The sequence below is a fragment of the Prunus persica genome, chromosome G7 (genome assembly GCF_000346465.2).
Source record: "Prunus persica cultivar Lovell chromosome G7, Prunus_persica_NCBIv2, whole genome shotgun sequence".
Classification (NCBI taxonomy): Eukaryota; Viridiplantae; Streptophyta; class Magnoliopsida; order Rosales; family Rosaceae; genus Prunus; species Prunus persica.
The window spans coordinates 10,531,036-10,546,510 of record NC_034015.1 but is presented as its reverse complement, the minus strand read 5'-3'; the positions used below and the strand labels follow the sequence as shown (position 1 = coordinate 10,546,510).

The 15,475-nt window shown below is 36.7% G+C and overlaps 1 protein-coding gene across 2 annotated transcripts; it reads left to right on the top strand.

Moving 5' to 3' along the window:
* Positions 5,724 to 14,060, top strand: LOC18770177 (polyadenylate-binding protein-interacting protein 3). 2 transcript variants are annotated; one of them, XM_020568344.1, is made up of 16 exons: positions 5,724 to 5,946; positions 6,022 to 6,129; positions 7,697 to 7,855; positions 7,929 to 8,078; positions 8,523 to 8,659; positions 8,985 to 9,175; positions 10,044 to 10,221; positions 10,305 to 10,541; positions 11,131 to 11,258; positions 11,371 to 11,419; positions 11,538 to 11,571; positions 11,949 to 12,268; positions 12,506 to 12,652; positions 13,027 to 13,116; positions 13,229 to 13,291; positions 13,517 to 14,060. In XM_020568344.1, exons 3-16 carry the CDS (start codon positions 7,717 to 7,719, stop codon positions 13,544 to 13,546), a joined length of 1,893 nt encoding a protein of 630 aa, XP_020423933.1. In that variant the 5' UTR covers positions 5,724 to 5,946; positions 6,022 to 6,129; positions 7,697 to 7,716; the 3' UTR covers positions 13,547 to 14,060. The 2 variants fall into 2 exon arrangements, with proteins under 2 accessions (XP_020423933.1, XP_020423934.1); XM_020568345.1 differs by having other exon boundaries at positions 5,814 to 5,946; positions 6,022 to 6,135.

The following is a 15,475-nucleotide window of genomic DNA, read 5'->3' as shown; positions in this document are numbered from 1 at the left end:
CCATGTGGATGAGCAAATGATATATTCTTCAAGATCTCCCTTTACCCACTAGAAACAAGTTATTTTCGACACTCCTACTTACCTATTGGAAATAAGCGTGTTCTGGCACTTCCTTTCAACCATTAGAAACAAGTTTTTTTTTCTTTTCCACCGACTTCCTTTACTAGCTGGAAATAAGAATTTACTAGCGCTCTTTTTTATTCGCTCGAAAGAAAACGTTTCCAGCACCTCCTTTTACCTGTTAGAAAGAAATAAAGGAAATCCTTCATCCTTTATAAATTGGTGTCCATGACCCAAGCAAAGGGTCCTCCCCTAGGCTACTACACGCATCCTAGCAACCATTGACTCCTTCATTGGCTATTGCAAGCATCCCAATTCTTCAGTCATCACACCTCTTTTCTATCTGCTGCAAGCACCCCAACCATAACCTCCTCAAACGTTTCCCTCATCTTCCTATCCTTGAAACCATTCTTCCCCTTAAGCTTCATTTCAAGCATAATCCCAAGCTACCCATTAATCCTCCCACCTCTAGAACTCATAAATCTCTTAAAAGCCCTCATCCTATACTTAACCACAGCCAAAACCAAGCAAAGAACAAGCTGTATTCATTGATTTTGTATGATATAATTGGATGTCAAAATGGTTTCCGATTTATCTAATTTTTTGCAATGATGATCTATGAATATAGACTTAAAAATAGATGGTTTCGATTGTTGAAAAGAAAATGGTAGGGAACCCTAAAGGGCGTCCCTCAAATAAAAGTATTTAAAGGATCTCTCAATAGAAAGGAAATATATATATATATATATGTATGTTCAAAATATTGCATCCATACAAATATTTGCACGATGGCAAGCTATTTTAAGCATATTTGATTTTGATATTGAATATTTGAGAGGAAGTGAGAACTTTATCCCTGATTTCCTTACTAGAGAATTTCTACAAGGAAAACAATGGCAGAAAGAAGAAGAGAAAAAGATAAATAGAAAGAACAAGCCAGTCAATCCCAGTCACTCAGAATCCTCCCTCCATCCATGAGTCAAATCAAACACGAGTTACCTTCCCAGATTGTCCCCTTTCCGGGATGCTCTCCTATTCAAATTAGTAACAAATTTGCCAATCTATAAGCCACAGTCGGCCAAATTCGTCCCAGTTTTCAGTCAGCCTTAATATCTAGTCATGATCCTTTCCAAGATACTACCCAGTCTACCCCTCAAGTTGTCTCATATCAAAAGTCATCCCCTTCATGATCAAGAGTAATAGTCACATTTTCATAATTGAGTCCAAATATAATGCTATTTCCAACCCAGTTACCATCACCAAGTCATATTTCCCGCCTAATAGTCATTTCATCCCTCCAACACCTTTTAAGAATCTGAAATTTTACAGAGATATCCTCCATGAGACCCAATCCATCACGATCAAGCCAATCAAAGATCGTGACAACCCTCATATCATCCTTTACCACTCCCTTTACATCTGCCAAATTCTTAGTGAAAATGAATAGAGCAATCATCCTTATGATCTGAAAGTTCTTCAGTCAGAACTCCAATACATTTACTATGATTACATCAAAGCCTGGTATTCCATCTTGCTTCACCAAACAGTTGATTTTAGTCACTCATGGTTCCTTAATTTTGACAGCAAATACAAAAGCCCTTTTCCCTACTGGTTTCTCCATTGGTGGGAAAAACATGGTCCAGTCATTGACCTCCTTCCTCCCCAAATGCAAGATTTAGTCAATTATTTCACTAACAAAAATAAATTCAAAGAGTCTGAGTTATTCTTCCCTAATTTACTCTACTTTATTGCCAAATACAAAGTCTCATGGATCCTCAAATGGTCCTATCAAGTCAATTGGGAAACCAGAGTCCTATCTCACCAATTTTCAATCAAATGATGGGATAAGTTCAAAATTGAGAGAATTGCATATTATGTTTATTCGGACTTTCCTCCAGTCAGGAATCCCTGGGACTTACTGTTTGGAACAGGTCTTACTGTTCGGACACCAAGAAACTAGAAAGTGACCATTTTTTCTTATAAATATTTTGACTAGGGACCTTAGGTATATTCCAATCTTGAAAATATAATTCATTATTAGACTTATATTCTAGTTGTTTTTCATTAACTATCTTTGGGACTGGCTTGTTCTTTCTGTTTATCTTTTTCTCTTCTTCTTTCTGCCATTGTTTCCCATGTAGAAATTCTCTAGTAAGGAAATCAGGGATATAGTTCTCACTTCCTCTCAAATATTCAATATCAAAATCAAATATGCTTAAAATAGCTTGTCATCATGCAAATATTTGTTTGGATGCAATATTTTGAACATCTTTTTCCAAAACATGCTTAGCAGACTTACACTCAACTCGGACTAAAAATTTTTGTTTAGTAAATCTGACTGAAATTTATTAATGCATAATACTATAGATAATTTTTTTTTTAATAGTACTATAATTATTTTGGGATTGTGACCAAGTACCAGAATGGAATCGAACAATTAGCTCAGTTTGACTATATATATATATATATATATTTTTTTTTTCTCACACAAATATTGCCCTGTTAGCATCTCCAATTAAACTATGATGCCATTACTTCTAATTTTGTTAGGCTGCATACTTTCATCTTAACATTTGAATTTCTTCGCGGCTGCAAGGCCATTTCGATGACTTTGGCGTCAAGGCCACCTAGCTGGCCTTTTTTTTTTAAAAAAAAAAAATTAAAAAAAAAATTAAAAAAACTTTATAAATAATTGTTTTTGTGCATGCAGTTTTGACCAATTTGGCCCAAAAGGCTATTTATTATGACTATGAGGTCATTTAACCCAGCATGGCTGTAAGGCCAAATTATATATATATATATATAAAATAATAATAATAATAATAATAATTGAATATCACAAACAACTTTGCGGATTACTAATTTCCCGCCTTCTTGTCGTTCTTTAATGTCCTCAAAACAAGTAAGAGAGTACAACAACATCTTGGTTGACGCCCTTAATGAAGATGATGGTGCTTTCTCCAATGACTTTTATGATTTTGCGTCCGTGCCTGCCACCCCACACAACATGGTCCTTGATCGATCTAAATTGTAATTGTCAGTTTAATTTGGTTTGGTTCTAACAAAAAAATAATTGAATTGATTAAAAAGTGGTTTAAAAAATAAAAAATAAAAAGCAAGTAATGGATTTTTTTTTGGCAATTTGGCTAAAAAAAAGTTGAAAAATGAAAAAGAAATGAAATTGGGGTTGGGCCCGAATCAGATGACCAAATTGAACAATCATAAATTAGTTTGGTTTGATTTCATCTGCAATTTTTGTCAAAATCAAACTGAAATAAATTGTTTTATTATAATTGGTTCGGTTAAAAAATTATAACACACTATTTAACCAATTAGCATGATATTTAATACAAAACTCCTTATATAGTTGTTGAGGCCCAAAAAATCTAAGGCTAGGCTTAAATATATTTCTAACCCAGTACGACACCTAAGTTGGGAATAAACTCGACTTTGGTACGCAAGAGTTCGTCATATGCACTTGCACACATGTCACGCCAAGCAAATACGCAACACGCCACGCAGAAAGGTCGTAACAAGCCCATAAAATGTACTGGCTCTATGAATCCGCGCTTATTATCCCGTCAAGTTCCATTTGGCCCGCCCATAGCCTTTTATAATATGGCAAAGCTCAAGCTCAAGCATAAGCACGCCAAATAACATGCGACGCCAAGAGGAAAACCTTTATCTTGGTACTAAGCCACGTTACAAGCTTAAGTGGACCCAAGCCATGCAAATGTCTAAGGCTTGTTGATCGGGTTGTGTTATGGATGGTTACGAGTATACATGAGGCCCATTGATGGTTCAAGGAGTGGAAGTTTTGGGCTGCTTTGGAGCACCAAAACTCAAGCCCATTTCTTGAGCTCAAACATATGAGTAATTATGAGAGAGAAAACCCAATATATTAGGAAAATATCCAATGGCCTACAACACTTGAAAATATCCTACATCAGTCAAAATATCCAGCACCTTGTCAAAACCAAAGCAAAATCCATGCAATTAGGCTGCTTCTAGCAGCTTGACGAAATTAAGGCAAACCTACAGGCCGATGGAAATAAAACACCAACAACCCAACACCTTAGAAAATAGCCCAGCCCAGCACCTTATAAAATATCCAACATCGTGGAATTATTCCACATCCCTGTTAAAACTAGATCGAAGCCAAACCATCGTAAAAACCAAGCAAACCCATGTGCTAATGGAAGTAAATCACATTTTGGACCAGGACCCTTACCTATTATTTCCTCTGCAAGCTCTAGTGGGAAAAGCAAGAGGCGCCTCATCCAGATGGAGGAGTCCAGCTGCATGAAAGTCTTGGAACCCCAAAAAGCTCTATTCTTATGTGCTTGGGTTGGGGAGATTTCACCAAACATGATTGAATGGAAGAAAGTGAAGAAAAATGGAGGAGAAAACTTGATAAAATTGGGGGCTTCCAGCGCCTATAAAAGGAAGCACATTCTAGCCAGCAAAATAACTCATCCAGAGCGAGCAACATTCTTACTCATTGCGGGAAGCTTCAATTTCAAGCTATGTTCTTCCATTTTCTTCTTTTCTCTCCCATAAACTCATCCAGAAAGAGCAAGCATCCCATCTTACTATTGAAACCCTTCCATTTCGAGCTTTTTTCTTCCATTTCTTCCCCTTTTCTCTTCTAGCAAAACACTCAAGAGTGTGACAAAGCTTTAGTCAAGTTACCCATTCTTCCACCTTAATCTTTTCCTCTCTTCCCTTATCAAACCTTCCCAAATCTCCCTCTCCCCTTGCTCTGAACCTTTGTTTCCATAAGAAATCCAAACTCTCTCTCTTTCTAATGCTAAACTCATGAAGGCTCAGCTTCCATGCCACAAGCTTCTCATGCCAAGCCATAATATTGATATGTAACAATTGTTTATCTTGTTGGAGAAAGGAACCAAAGTGCTTCCTAAGGGTCCACGAGCTTTTTGAAGCACTCTTGGGGTTTGGTTCTTGAACTCAAGCAGAGGGGCAAGCATACTCTTCCACTGCTGGAAGCACCAGATTCAAGCTTTGGTTCTTCCAACTTCTCATTATATATATAACAAAGCACTCCCTAAGGTCTCAACTCTTTCGGGGTGTTTTGGGGCTTCGTGCCGCAAACTCAGACAAGGGCGCAAGAGAGCTCGATTTACTTCGCAGTAGTCCAACAAGCCCATTGTAGCTCTGAACAAAAAAACCCCAACAATAGTACATTTGAACTAGCCATTTGTCATTTTCTAATTAGTTTTTAGTGTATTACAATTTTTTAACTTAAAAGCATATGGAATTTTTCTAAAATATTTGACTTGAAGGTCTTTTTTATAAAATGTCATATTAGAATGGACCTATTTATAAAATGCCATATTTTTCCCCTTAAAATTTCAAAAGAGTGTTGTTATTTATACCCATTCTTTTATTTCCCCCACCTTATCTTCGAAATTTTAAAGACAAATTTACTCATTTGTAAAATGACTTCTAAAGGGTATTTTAGGAATAATAATTAGTGGAAAGATAACATTGTATTTTTCCAAATTTATATGGTGAGTAGAGAAATAGGACATGTGTGAAAATAGCATCGCTCTTTGGGAAAGTGGTCACTGAACCGAACACAACCGGACAAACCCAGTTTCCGGTCAGTTTCACATATCAGAATTCATTGGTTCATTAAACCAAAAAATTAACACGTGGCAGCTTAGTAGTTGGGGTCGTTCTAAGCTACCGTGTTCCCACCTCATGTAATCATACGAACCCACTCGATGTAATTACCATTGTCGCGCGCCGCCTCACTCTTTCATCTCTGGCTCTTTTTTTCCTCTTCTCAGTCGAACCCACGCGGCAAATCTACAAGCCTTCCGGTGAATCTTCGCACGCCGCTGCCGCCGACCCCGTTCTCCGGTAAACTCCTCGACCCGTTTTCGGCCTTTGGTTTTGTTTTGGGTCTCTATCTGACTTTTGCTTGGGCGATTTCAGAGATCTGCAGGCGACGCTTATCGGCGGTGGTTGCGAGTTGGATCGTCGTCGTGTGTTCACGATTCTGTTAGCCGTCGTGCGTGGGTCAGAGTCCGGCGACGTCCGGTGGTGAGTGTATGTGTGCTTCTGTTTTCGTTTTATTTATTTATTTTCCTTATTTTTAATTGTTTTCTGTTTCCTGCCATTTTTGTTTCATTGATCATAGATCTGCCTAGGTTATGTCGGTTCTTTGGGGTTTCGGGGTTTCTGGATTGAAGGGGTTTGTTGGATTTCTGGATTTTTGTAATCTGCATACAATCTTGGTGCTCGTAATTTTATAGGAAACTGTGCATGCTTTCTGGAATTGTGTAACCTGCATGTTTGGAAACTCTGTTTCTGTTAGGTTTTGAGGATTCTAATTTGGTGAGAAGCTGATATATCCGTAGATCCCTAATTTGAGTCTGATGCTATGGGTACAATATGCTTTAGTGTTCCGCTGTTCTAACTCTTCACACCTACAGCAGTCTGAGTTTTTCTATTTCATCATACACCGAGACCATCGCACTCTCTTTCCCACTCCCTCCTGCTACCTCCCTCTCTCTCTCTCTCTCTCTCTCTCTCTCTCTCGTGATTTGGGCTCTCATATCATCTTTGGCGTTTTGAAACATGAAAGGAACCCTAATTTAAGCGAAGTCCTAACTGGTTAGTTAAAGCAAATTGTGGGTTTTTTCTTTTCAATGATATTCCCTACCATATTATTCTCGATGCTTAGACATATGGAAGCTAATGAATCAAGATTATTGATATGAAGCATCAAAATCAATTTCTTTTGTTGTGCCAAAACTTGAAAACCATACAAGACTGCTAGTTCTATTTGCATTCTGGGCAATGTCATTGCCCCTTTTCCTCATTACCCTCTCCACACCGTACTTAATAAATCTAATGTTCATCTCGTTTATACTTTCATGCCTTCAAGTAAAACTCAATTGTAAGGCTTCATTTTGTCAATATTTTCAGTTACTTTTTTCTTGTTTGCTTTATAAGTTTATCTTGTTTAGTGTTACTCTAATGTTGGGGTTGGTTGAACATGGTTTTGCCTGTGAATTGAGAGATTTTTTAAGTAGTTTGGGGATAGAGATTTTTATTAGAATAGCATGCTGAAGTTGATAATGTTCTGGGCTAATCGATAATGCAACTTTGTTTAATTTAATACTGCACCCTTGACTTGCATCAGTTTAAAGAAAATTTCTGTGTACATTGGTTTATTTGGTTGTTGATGATTGAGTTGATTTTATATAATGCTCGTGATTCTTTATATGGTGCACATGCACATATATGTGTAATTGTCTGTTTGTCTTCATGTGCCTTGAGTAATTACATGGATTTTGTTTTTCTTTTGCGAGGAAAACCAATGCACATGTTTTTTTTTTTTTCCTTTCTATTGCTGCACTTTGATAGAATTTCTCTGAAGTTTGTGTTGTCTTCACCATTCATGTTATTTGAGGCCATGTAGATCTTTTTTTTTTTTTTGGTGGCAATAGAACTTATAGAATCCTGATTCCTGGCTCAAACTTCCTATGTTTCAATATTTATTTTCCTTCTTGTATCACCATCTTTACTTGTTGAGATATACCACTCATCTATTTGCTTTACTATGATAGTATCAATTAAACAGCTTTCGAGTTCTTTTTAATAGGTCAGAGGTTGCTACTGAGGATGATTACGCAACCAACTGTTAATCCTAAATCTTCTGCTAACGGTTTTGGCCGTCGAAGAGGTGAAAGAGAAGGGGGAGCTAGGGTGGAGAATAAATCACAGTCTGGAAAAGCAAACCACAGCAGATCAACAAATACTGGTGAACTTTGTAGATATAAAATTTTCTGGATATGACATTAACCTGACCTCTAACTTTATACCTGTTCAAATAGGCACCAAATCTGGCAACTATGAGAGTCCTTCACGTGATCGATTAGTGTATTTAACCACGTGTCTTATTGGGCATCATGTGGAAGTCCAGGTGAAAAATGGATCCATATATTCTGGAATCTTTCATGCAACAAACGCTGAAAAGGACTTTGGTATGTTCTGTTCATTTGTGCTTTTTGTATGGTTTTTGTATTTTTTGTTTGGTTCTCATGTGTTTGTATTAATTGTGGTGTTACATTAGCATATGTTTCGAATTTTTTAGAGATCAGGAATTTGTCACTAGTGTTGTAAATTGCTATTTTTTTAATATGCAATTAAGTGCATTCATGAACATGCACTTGTTGTCACTTTCAGGAATTATCTTTAAAATGGGGCTTTTTTGTTTGTGTCGATTTTGGTGCGCTTAAAGAGAATATGTTTAACACTAGCATATATTTTGGTTTGGTGAGAGGTCATGGATTCATTCATTAGTGTTATATTTGTATTTTTTTTTTATAAGAGCACTTTTTTGCAAATTGCTTTGTTTTTTCCTCACATTATTGCTGCATGCAGTTTTTTTATGTGCTTATCAACATTCTATTGGTTGTCACTTTCAGGAATCATCTTGAAAATGGCACGCATGATAAAGGATGGTTCCTTACGTGGACAGAAGTCTGTGGTAGAGTCAGTTAGCAAGCCTCCATCAAAGACTTTTATAATACCTGCCAAAGACCTTGTGCAAGTTATCGCAAAGGTATGCTCCATTTCCTATGCAATGCAATTTTGTGAGCCAAGTAAAATTATTATTAGTAGCATTCACATTAGCGCCATGCCGTTCTGCTGGGTGAAATTAATTTCAAGCGATTGGCCTTTTTTTTAGGGGGAAAGGGGTGGTTCTCTTTTTCTTGTTGTTTTGATACTCTCCCTCTGCTAAGTAGCCTATTAAAATTAATAACTACTACAAAGATGTGGATGAGGCAGTTATAAAGAGTTTGATGTTGTAGACTAAGCAGCAATTTCTATACTTTGTTTCTCTTGTCACTTGTGATCTAATTGCATTTTTAAATGAATGATGACAGGATGTCTCAATAAGTAGGGATGGATTGTTAAATGAGGTTCAGCCTGAAAAACATCATGAAATTATGATAGATTCCTTCATATCACAATCCCGCCGTGGTGAGATGGAGAGAGAGCTGGAACCGTGGGTCCCTGATGAAGATGATCCACGATGTCCTGAACTGGAAAATACATTTGATGGACATTGGAATAGGTTGTTATAGTAACTTTCTTTCCCCAAATCTCTTGGTAATTGTTCTACTGTTCAAATAACTGCTCTACATGAATAGGTGCCTTCAGGACACTATTGTTTCTGCTGGTAACCTGACTTTTGTTTCTTTAAGCATGATTATTACATATTTCCCATTAAACTGGTTTATTTGACTTTAACTATTTAAAGCTGTTATTAAATATTCCTATCTGGCTTATTCTTGTTTAGTTTGAGTTATAGCATGGTCTTTGAATTGTCATTTCTTTGGAGTTATTACTAGTGAGATAAGCCTAAAATGTTATTAACTTATTCGGAAGGGGGCCGCAATTGTTGAGTGATTAAAAGTGCTGTGGTGGAACCATTCTCAATTTGTGATGGCTAGCATTATTTGCAATCTTGGCATTTCATTATACATATCTGAAGATAATTATGCTTTTGTCTGCCCGCATGGTGCTGCAATTTCTTGGTAGTGTGGGTCCTTAAAAGGGGAATGCCCTGTGTTTGTTTTGTATGTTACCAGAATTCGTCGTATGATTCAGTTTACTGAGAAAAGTGGATGATGTAGACAGAGAGGTGAACAAAGTAGATATTCCAATCAATTTACTAGTTAGAGTTAATGATATGGTTTTAGTAGACGGATTAATGGTATCGAAATTTTGCCTCAGCTGATGCAAGTTAGACATGAATGTAGGAATATAATGGCGTTAGAGTAAGATGGCACTAGAGGATTTTCAAGCCAATTTCCAATGGTTGCATATTGTATCTTGAATTTAATTGACCTGTGCTTAACTTTTAGAGAATTTCTACATATTTTTTTGGTAGATAAATGTTCTGATTTCTCAATATTTTCCATATATTGTTTTCTTTTCAGGAACTGGGATCAATTTGAAACAAATGAAACATTATTTGGGGTAAAGAGCACATTTGATGAGGATCTTTATACAACGAAACTTGAGAAAGGTCCACAAATGAGAGAGTTGGAAAGGGAGGCTTTAAGAATAGCAAGAGAAATTGAGGGTGAGGAGACACATGATCTACATTCAGCAGAGGTGAGGCTTGGTTAATATATTTTATGCTTTTGTACTTTGTTCTCCATGCCCCTTATATTTTGCATGTTGATTTGTTTTTACAGGAAAGAGGCATTCACCTCCATGAAAATTTTGATATTGATGAGGAGACAAGATTCTCCTCTGTTTACCGGGGTGAGGTTGATGATAGCGGATATGATGAGGATGAGGATATTTTGTTGGATGCACGTAATACTGATACCTTTGGAGATTCTTCTGGTTCTTCAAGGAAGGGTTCCCTTGAATGGACTGGTGGAAAAATCAACAATGGAGCTCAAGTGCCATCAAGTTCTTCATCTGTGGTATTTCCTTTGTTAATAACCCTTCTGTATATTTTAGTTGGTGTAGTTAGCCGAGTATGGTGGGATTAGTTTTTAATCTATTTAGTGATTATTTTTTTGAGTTGGTTTGTTTTGTCTAGTAGGAAGTTTAGGTATATGCTATTAATAAAGTGGTTTGTTACTGAAGTGGGGGATCTACTCGTCCTAGTGTTTCATTACTTATGTGATGAGTGTGTAGGTATATGCTCACCCTTTACCGCTCTTAAATGGATATTTTTCCAGAGGTTATTGAGTTCTTTGGTTATCCTATATTCTGGTTGAATAAAGTCATTTGTTGAAACGCTTCTCCGTAATTGTTCCATTTGTGAGTAATTTAAGTGCTGAGAATCTAATACGACAAATATGGGAAAGCTCTCCCTGGTTATAATGCCATCATCATTGCTTTGATGGTGTTGAAGTCATTGGTATGGTCCAAAGTCTAATATATAATACGGGGGCTTTTGCAACCAATTCTCTGTTTTGTGCTTCTATGTGAATTTTATGACTTCCTTTGACAAGTCCTGATTAAATGCTAATGGTATATGTATATCTCTCTTATGTTGCTTTGCAGGATTACACACAATGTACCGAGTCGAATGTTGCCCCAGATTTATGTCGCTCTGGAACTTATGACCATGCTAGACAGCTGGCATCAGAACCACCGTTCAAAAGTTTCCCCAGTACAGCTGGTGAAAGCAGGTTTCTGATTTTTTTTTCTTTCTAAATAATCTCTCGTATCCTTGCAAGATAAGTTTTCATGTCATTACACAAACATTTTTTTGCTGATTAAACAGTGTGCTATATTATTCAGTGAACATGGAGAGAGAGATAGTGCTACTGAGTCTGTAGAAAAGCGGATGGTGAGTGATGGTTCCGTATCTATGATTTGTAAAATCTTTGTGGCGCGTTGTATGATTTTTTCTGTGGTTCACTGGCCTCTGAAATTAGTTTTTCTGTTTTATGTTCTTGTCAATGCAGCTAGCTGAGGACAATCAAGAGTCAAAACCTGATGGTGAGTGCCATTTCTTTTTCTTCCTGCTATTTTTCTCCTGAGTTTGAATCTCTTTCTTCCTCAGACACTTAAGTTGGTGGTTAAGTTTAGATGCAGTTTTCTGAAACTTGACTTTGTTCTATCTTGTGGTTTTTTTCTCTGTTCACCCAAAGCATGGGAAGCTTGCTTCAGTGCCATTTTTAGCATTGTCTTCTAATATTTTTTCATTACTCTGGTCGTGAAGTTAATATTTTTTCATTACTTTGTTCTATCTTGTGGTTTTTTTCTCTCTTCACCCAAAGCATGGGAAGCTTGCTTCAGTGCCATTTTTAGCATTGTCTTCTAATATTTTTTCATTACTCTGGTCGTGAAGTTAATTTGTTGTTTATGGGATGTAGATTCGCAGCCACTGCTGAATGAGAAGAAAGATGCGTTTGATAAAGGGGTATTATCCCCAAATGCCACCTCTTATGCTCCAGCTCCGGCTTCATCAAAAGGTCATGAGAAGAGTTCTAGTGAGATGTTAGAGGGTCCAGTGACTGGAAAAGCACATGTTCAAACACACACTGTAAATTCTCATGGACGGCCTGGTAGTTCTGCATCTTCCAATTCAGAACGTGCAACTGCTGCACCTACTTCTGGAGGCCCTGGTTTGTCACCAAGCTCATCATTGAGTTCATTGTCTTCAGAAAAGTCAACGTTGAATCCCCATGCTAAGGTATGATTGATAGACCTTTATGTTTTTCACGACCACAAAGTCAGACATAAATGTACTCTTTTCTATTAATCATATGCCTGAAGTGCCAACAGCTATCGTTACCGCTATTGTTATTAATATTATATATATGATCTCTTGCTGTGTACCCAGTTCTATTTTATCTCTGTATTCATATGCTAGCAACTAGCTGATGCAACAAGTCTCTTTTTTCATTTGTAATTTAAATATTGTTATCAGGAATTCAAACTCAATCCAAATGCAAAGAGTTTTGTTCCATCTCAAGCGCCTGTTAGGCCTCCATCCCCGGTGTCTGATGGTTCCTTCTATTATCCGTCAAACGCTCCCGCTGTACCACATATGCCGGGCATGCCTGTTGGCGTTGGAGTAAGTACCTAATCATATTCATTTATCCTTTTCTCCCCCTCTTGTTTGTCTGTTTCTTTTATGTATTAGATGCTGTTCTGTATTTAGTTTTATGCTAAACAATCCAAAATTCACTTCCAGGCCTCTCACCTAGACATAGTTCCATAAGAAAGAGAAGTGTTTTCCTTTTCCTTCTGCACCACTACCCCTCCCGCCAACAAAACACCCCCCCCCCCCCCCCCCCCCCCCCCAAAAACAAATTTTAAAATAAATTTTTTTTATCATGCATACGTTATTGATTTTGATATTTTGAATTGCCTTCCATTTTCTTTTTCTTTTTGTATGGATAAATTTTCTTTCAGCTTGTTATTTATCAATGTCCATGAAATTTGCAGGTTGGACCCTCTTTCACACACCAGCCTGTTATGTTTAGTCAACAGCAAATGCAAGCACCCCAAGCATATTTTCATCCAAATGGGCCTCAGGTGCAATTCTTTTTTTACTTTGCTTTCGAGGTCATGTGAAATTTTTTGTACATTATCTTAATAGCACAATTTGAATGTCTGACATTAATTACATTTCTTCATTTAATTGCAGTATGGGCAACAGATGCTTCTTGGCCACCCTAGGCAAGTCCTATACATGCCAAGCTACCAACCTGTAAGCAATTTTTATGTTCTGATGTAATGGAGTTTAATTCATCTAGAATTTCTTTTGTAATGTTTATATTAAAAAAAATATAGTTATGTGCTGTTCCTATAACTCGTCTTTATGTCCACTGGAGGCATATTCTGTGATAAGATTACTGTTACTTTTCTGGGTCAAAACTCTTGTAGAATGATTTTTTAGCTGTTCATGTATTCTGTATTCAATTTGTCTTTACAGGAGATGCCATACAAAGGACGAGACTATTAACTCACAGTTGGACGAATGCACTTTGGTTGATCCGGCTGCTGCACCTAAAGAATAACTCCTTGGAGTCTTCTGGGAACAATTTTTGGAGGAGCGGAGCCCTCCTCCCCAAAAAGATCCCTGCATTGTTCTTGAATCTTTTGTGTGCCAAGGAAAGCTTACTCCTTCCCGGATATACCTCCGTGACCGACCTATGCTTTAACCCGTATGATTGACACTGGATTTATCAATTTCATACTGTACATTATTACTCGTGTCTCTTCTTAAAAAAATATAATTTATCCAAACATTTATATTTTATGGAGTATTTTTTTCGTTTGGGATATACTGATTAATTCACAGTTAACAATTTGTCAAATTTATGTTGTCCTGCGTGCATGCCATATGCATTCATGTTGGAGTGGGTTGGGTATGTTATTTGATTGATCAAGGATTTGGTGCCTTTAAAGTTCGATGAACACAAAGATTCGGAATAATTGCCATGGATGATCAGATTTTATTAATAATATTTGCAAATGATTAAGATGTAATGTAACTCCAGATTAACGAGTTATATCGTTGGTGTGTGATGATCTACTTGGTAAATAAGGAGGGCTGGTTAATTCATTTCTCCCAGTCTCCTTTGGTTAAGTAATTTTTGTTTTTTTCTTTTGAGGTGAAATAATCAATTCCTGAACTGGTCCCTTCTTCAAAATGAAACTCGTCATCCTAAATATTATCATTCTATAGGTTGAAATTAAAATGTTTTTATCAAGATGCCCGCAGACTCTTCGAAAGCTTATGTGAGAATCGTTAAATATCTTGTATGCAAATGGTGGTTTTTGACAATAATTTTAATTTTAATTTTTTAATGATTTGCTATCTACCCATAGTGGGAAGGGTTCTAGGGTGCCCTTCCAAGCTTTAAGGGACTTGATCTAGAGCATCTACAATTATGCTCTCTACTTTTTAGTTAAAATTTAATTAAAAACATACAAAAACTATTTTAGGAGCTCTCTATAAAATTTTAACTCCAATCATACTTTCTAGTTTAGGGACTTATAAATGCTGTAACTCTTTTTTAATTGGTCAATCTCTATAAAATAAAAATATAAAAAATAGTTAGCATTAATTAAAAATTTAAAATACTCATAAAACAAAGCAGCATTAAATTATAGGGAGCTATTAGTGGTGTGTTTACTAATCAAGAATTGGAATTCTCATCAGGAATTGAATTCCACATATGGAGGATTTCTGCATTTACTTTACATCAAGGAATTGAAAAGTAAATGGGGCTGGCACAAAATTAGGAATTGAATTCCTAATTTTGGAGGAATTCAATTCTTGGGTGGGAGGTGGTATTCGAATTCCTAGAGAACTAACCCATTAGGAATTCATCTTTTTTACCCATTATATCCTCACAATTTTCAAAATTCCAAATTTGCCATATACTTTAACCCAACAACAAGGACATTTTAGTAATTAGAACAACTCTTATCCCAATTCCATTTTTTTTTTTTGGTCAATCAAAGTTCATTAAGACCCCAAAAATGCGAAGAAAACAAACGTAGAATACAAGGCCAAAAATACCAAATGCATAAACAAAGTACCACAAACACATGGAAGATTAAACTAAGACCCAGTACAGTTTAGTATAACAAATCTTCCCCACACAAAATCAAAACAAAATATAAAACCGAGCCACCGTCGCCACAAAGGGACCGGAGACAGCACCAACCTCACCGATAAGGCCACAAAGGAGGGGATTCACATCCTCCACACAAGTTAGCATAGCTGCACATAGAGACCCACAGATCTTACGCCAAGAACAAAATTTCCATAAAAAACAGAAACACATCAACACAAGAACATTCCTCCAAAAGTCACTTTCTACTTCACACCCGAGTCCGCTTGTGCAACAAGAAGAAAACAACAACCAATCACAACACCAGC

Excerpts from the sequence above, each read along its gene's own strand:
- LOC18770177 (XM_020568344.1), top strand. The coding sequence starts at position 7,717 with ATGATTACGCAACCAACTGTTAATCCTAAATCTTCTGCTAACGGTTTT. Across the intron at positions 9,176-10,043 it reads TTTGATGGACATTGGAATAG|GAACTGGGATCAATTTGAAA; the intron begins GTTGTTATAGTA and ends TTTTCTTTTCAG. Across the intron at positions 13,292-13,516 it reads ACATGCCAAGCTACCAACCT|GAGATGCCATACAAAGGACG; the intron begins GTAAGCAATTTT and ends TTGTCTTTACAG.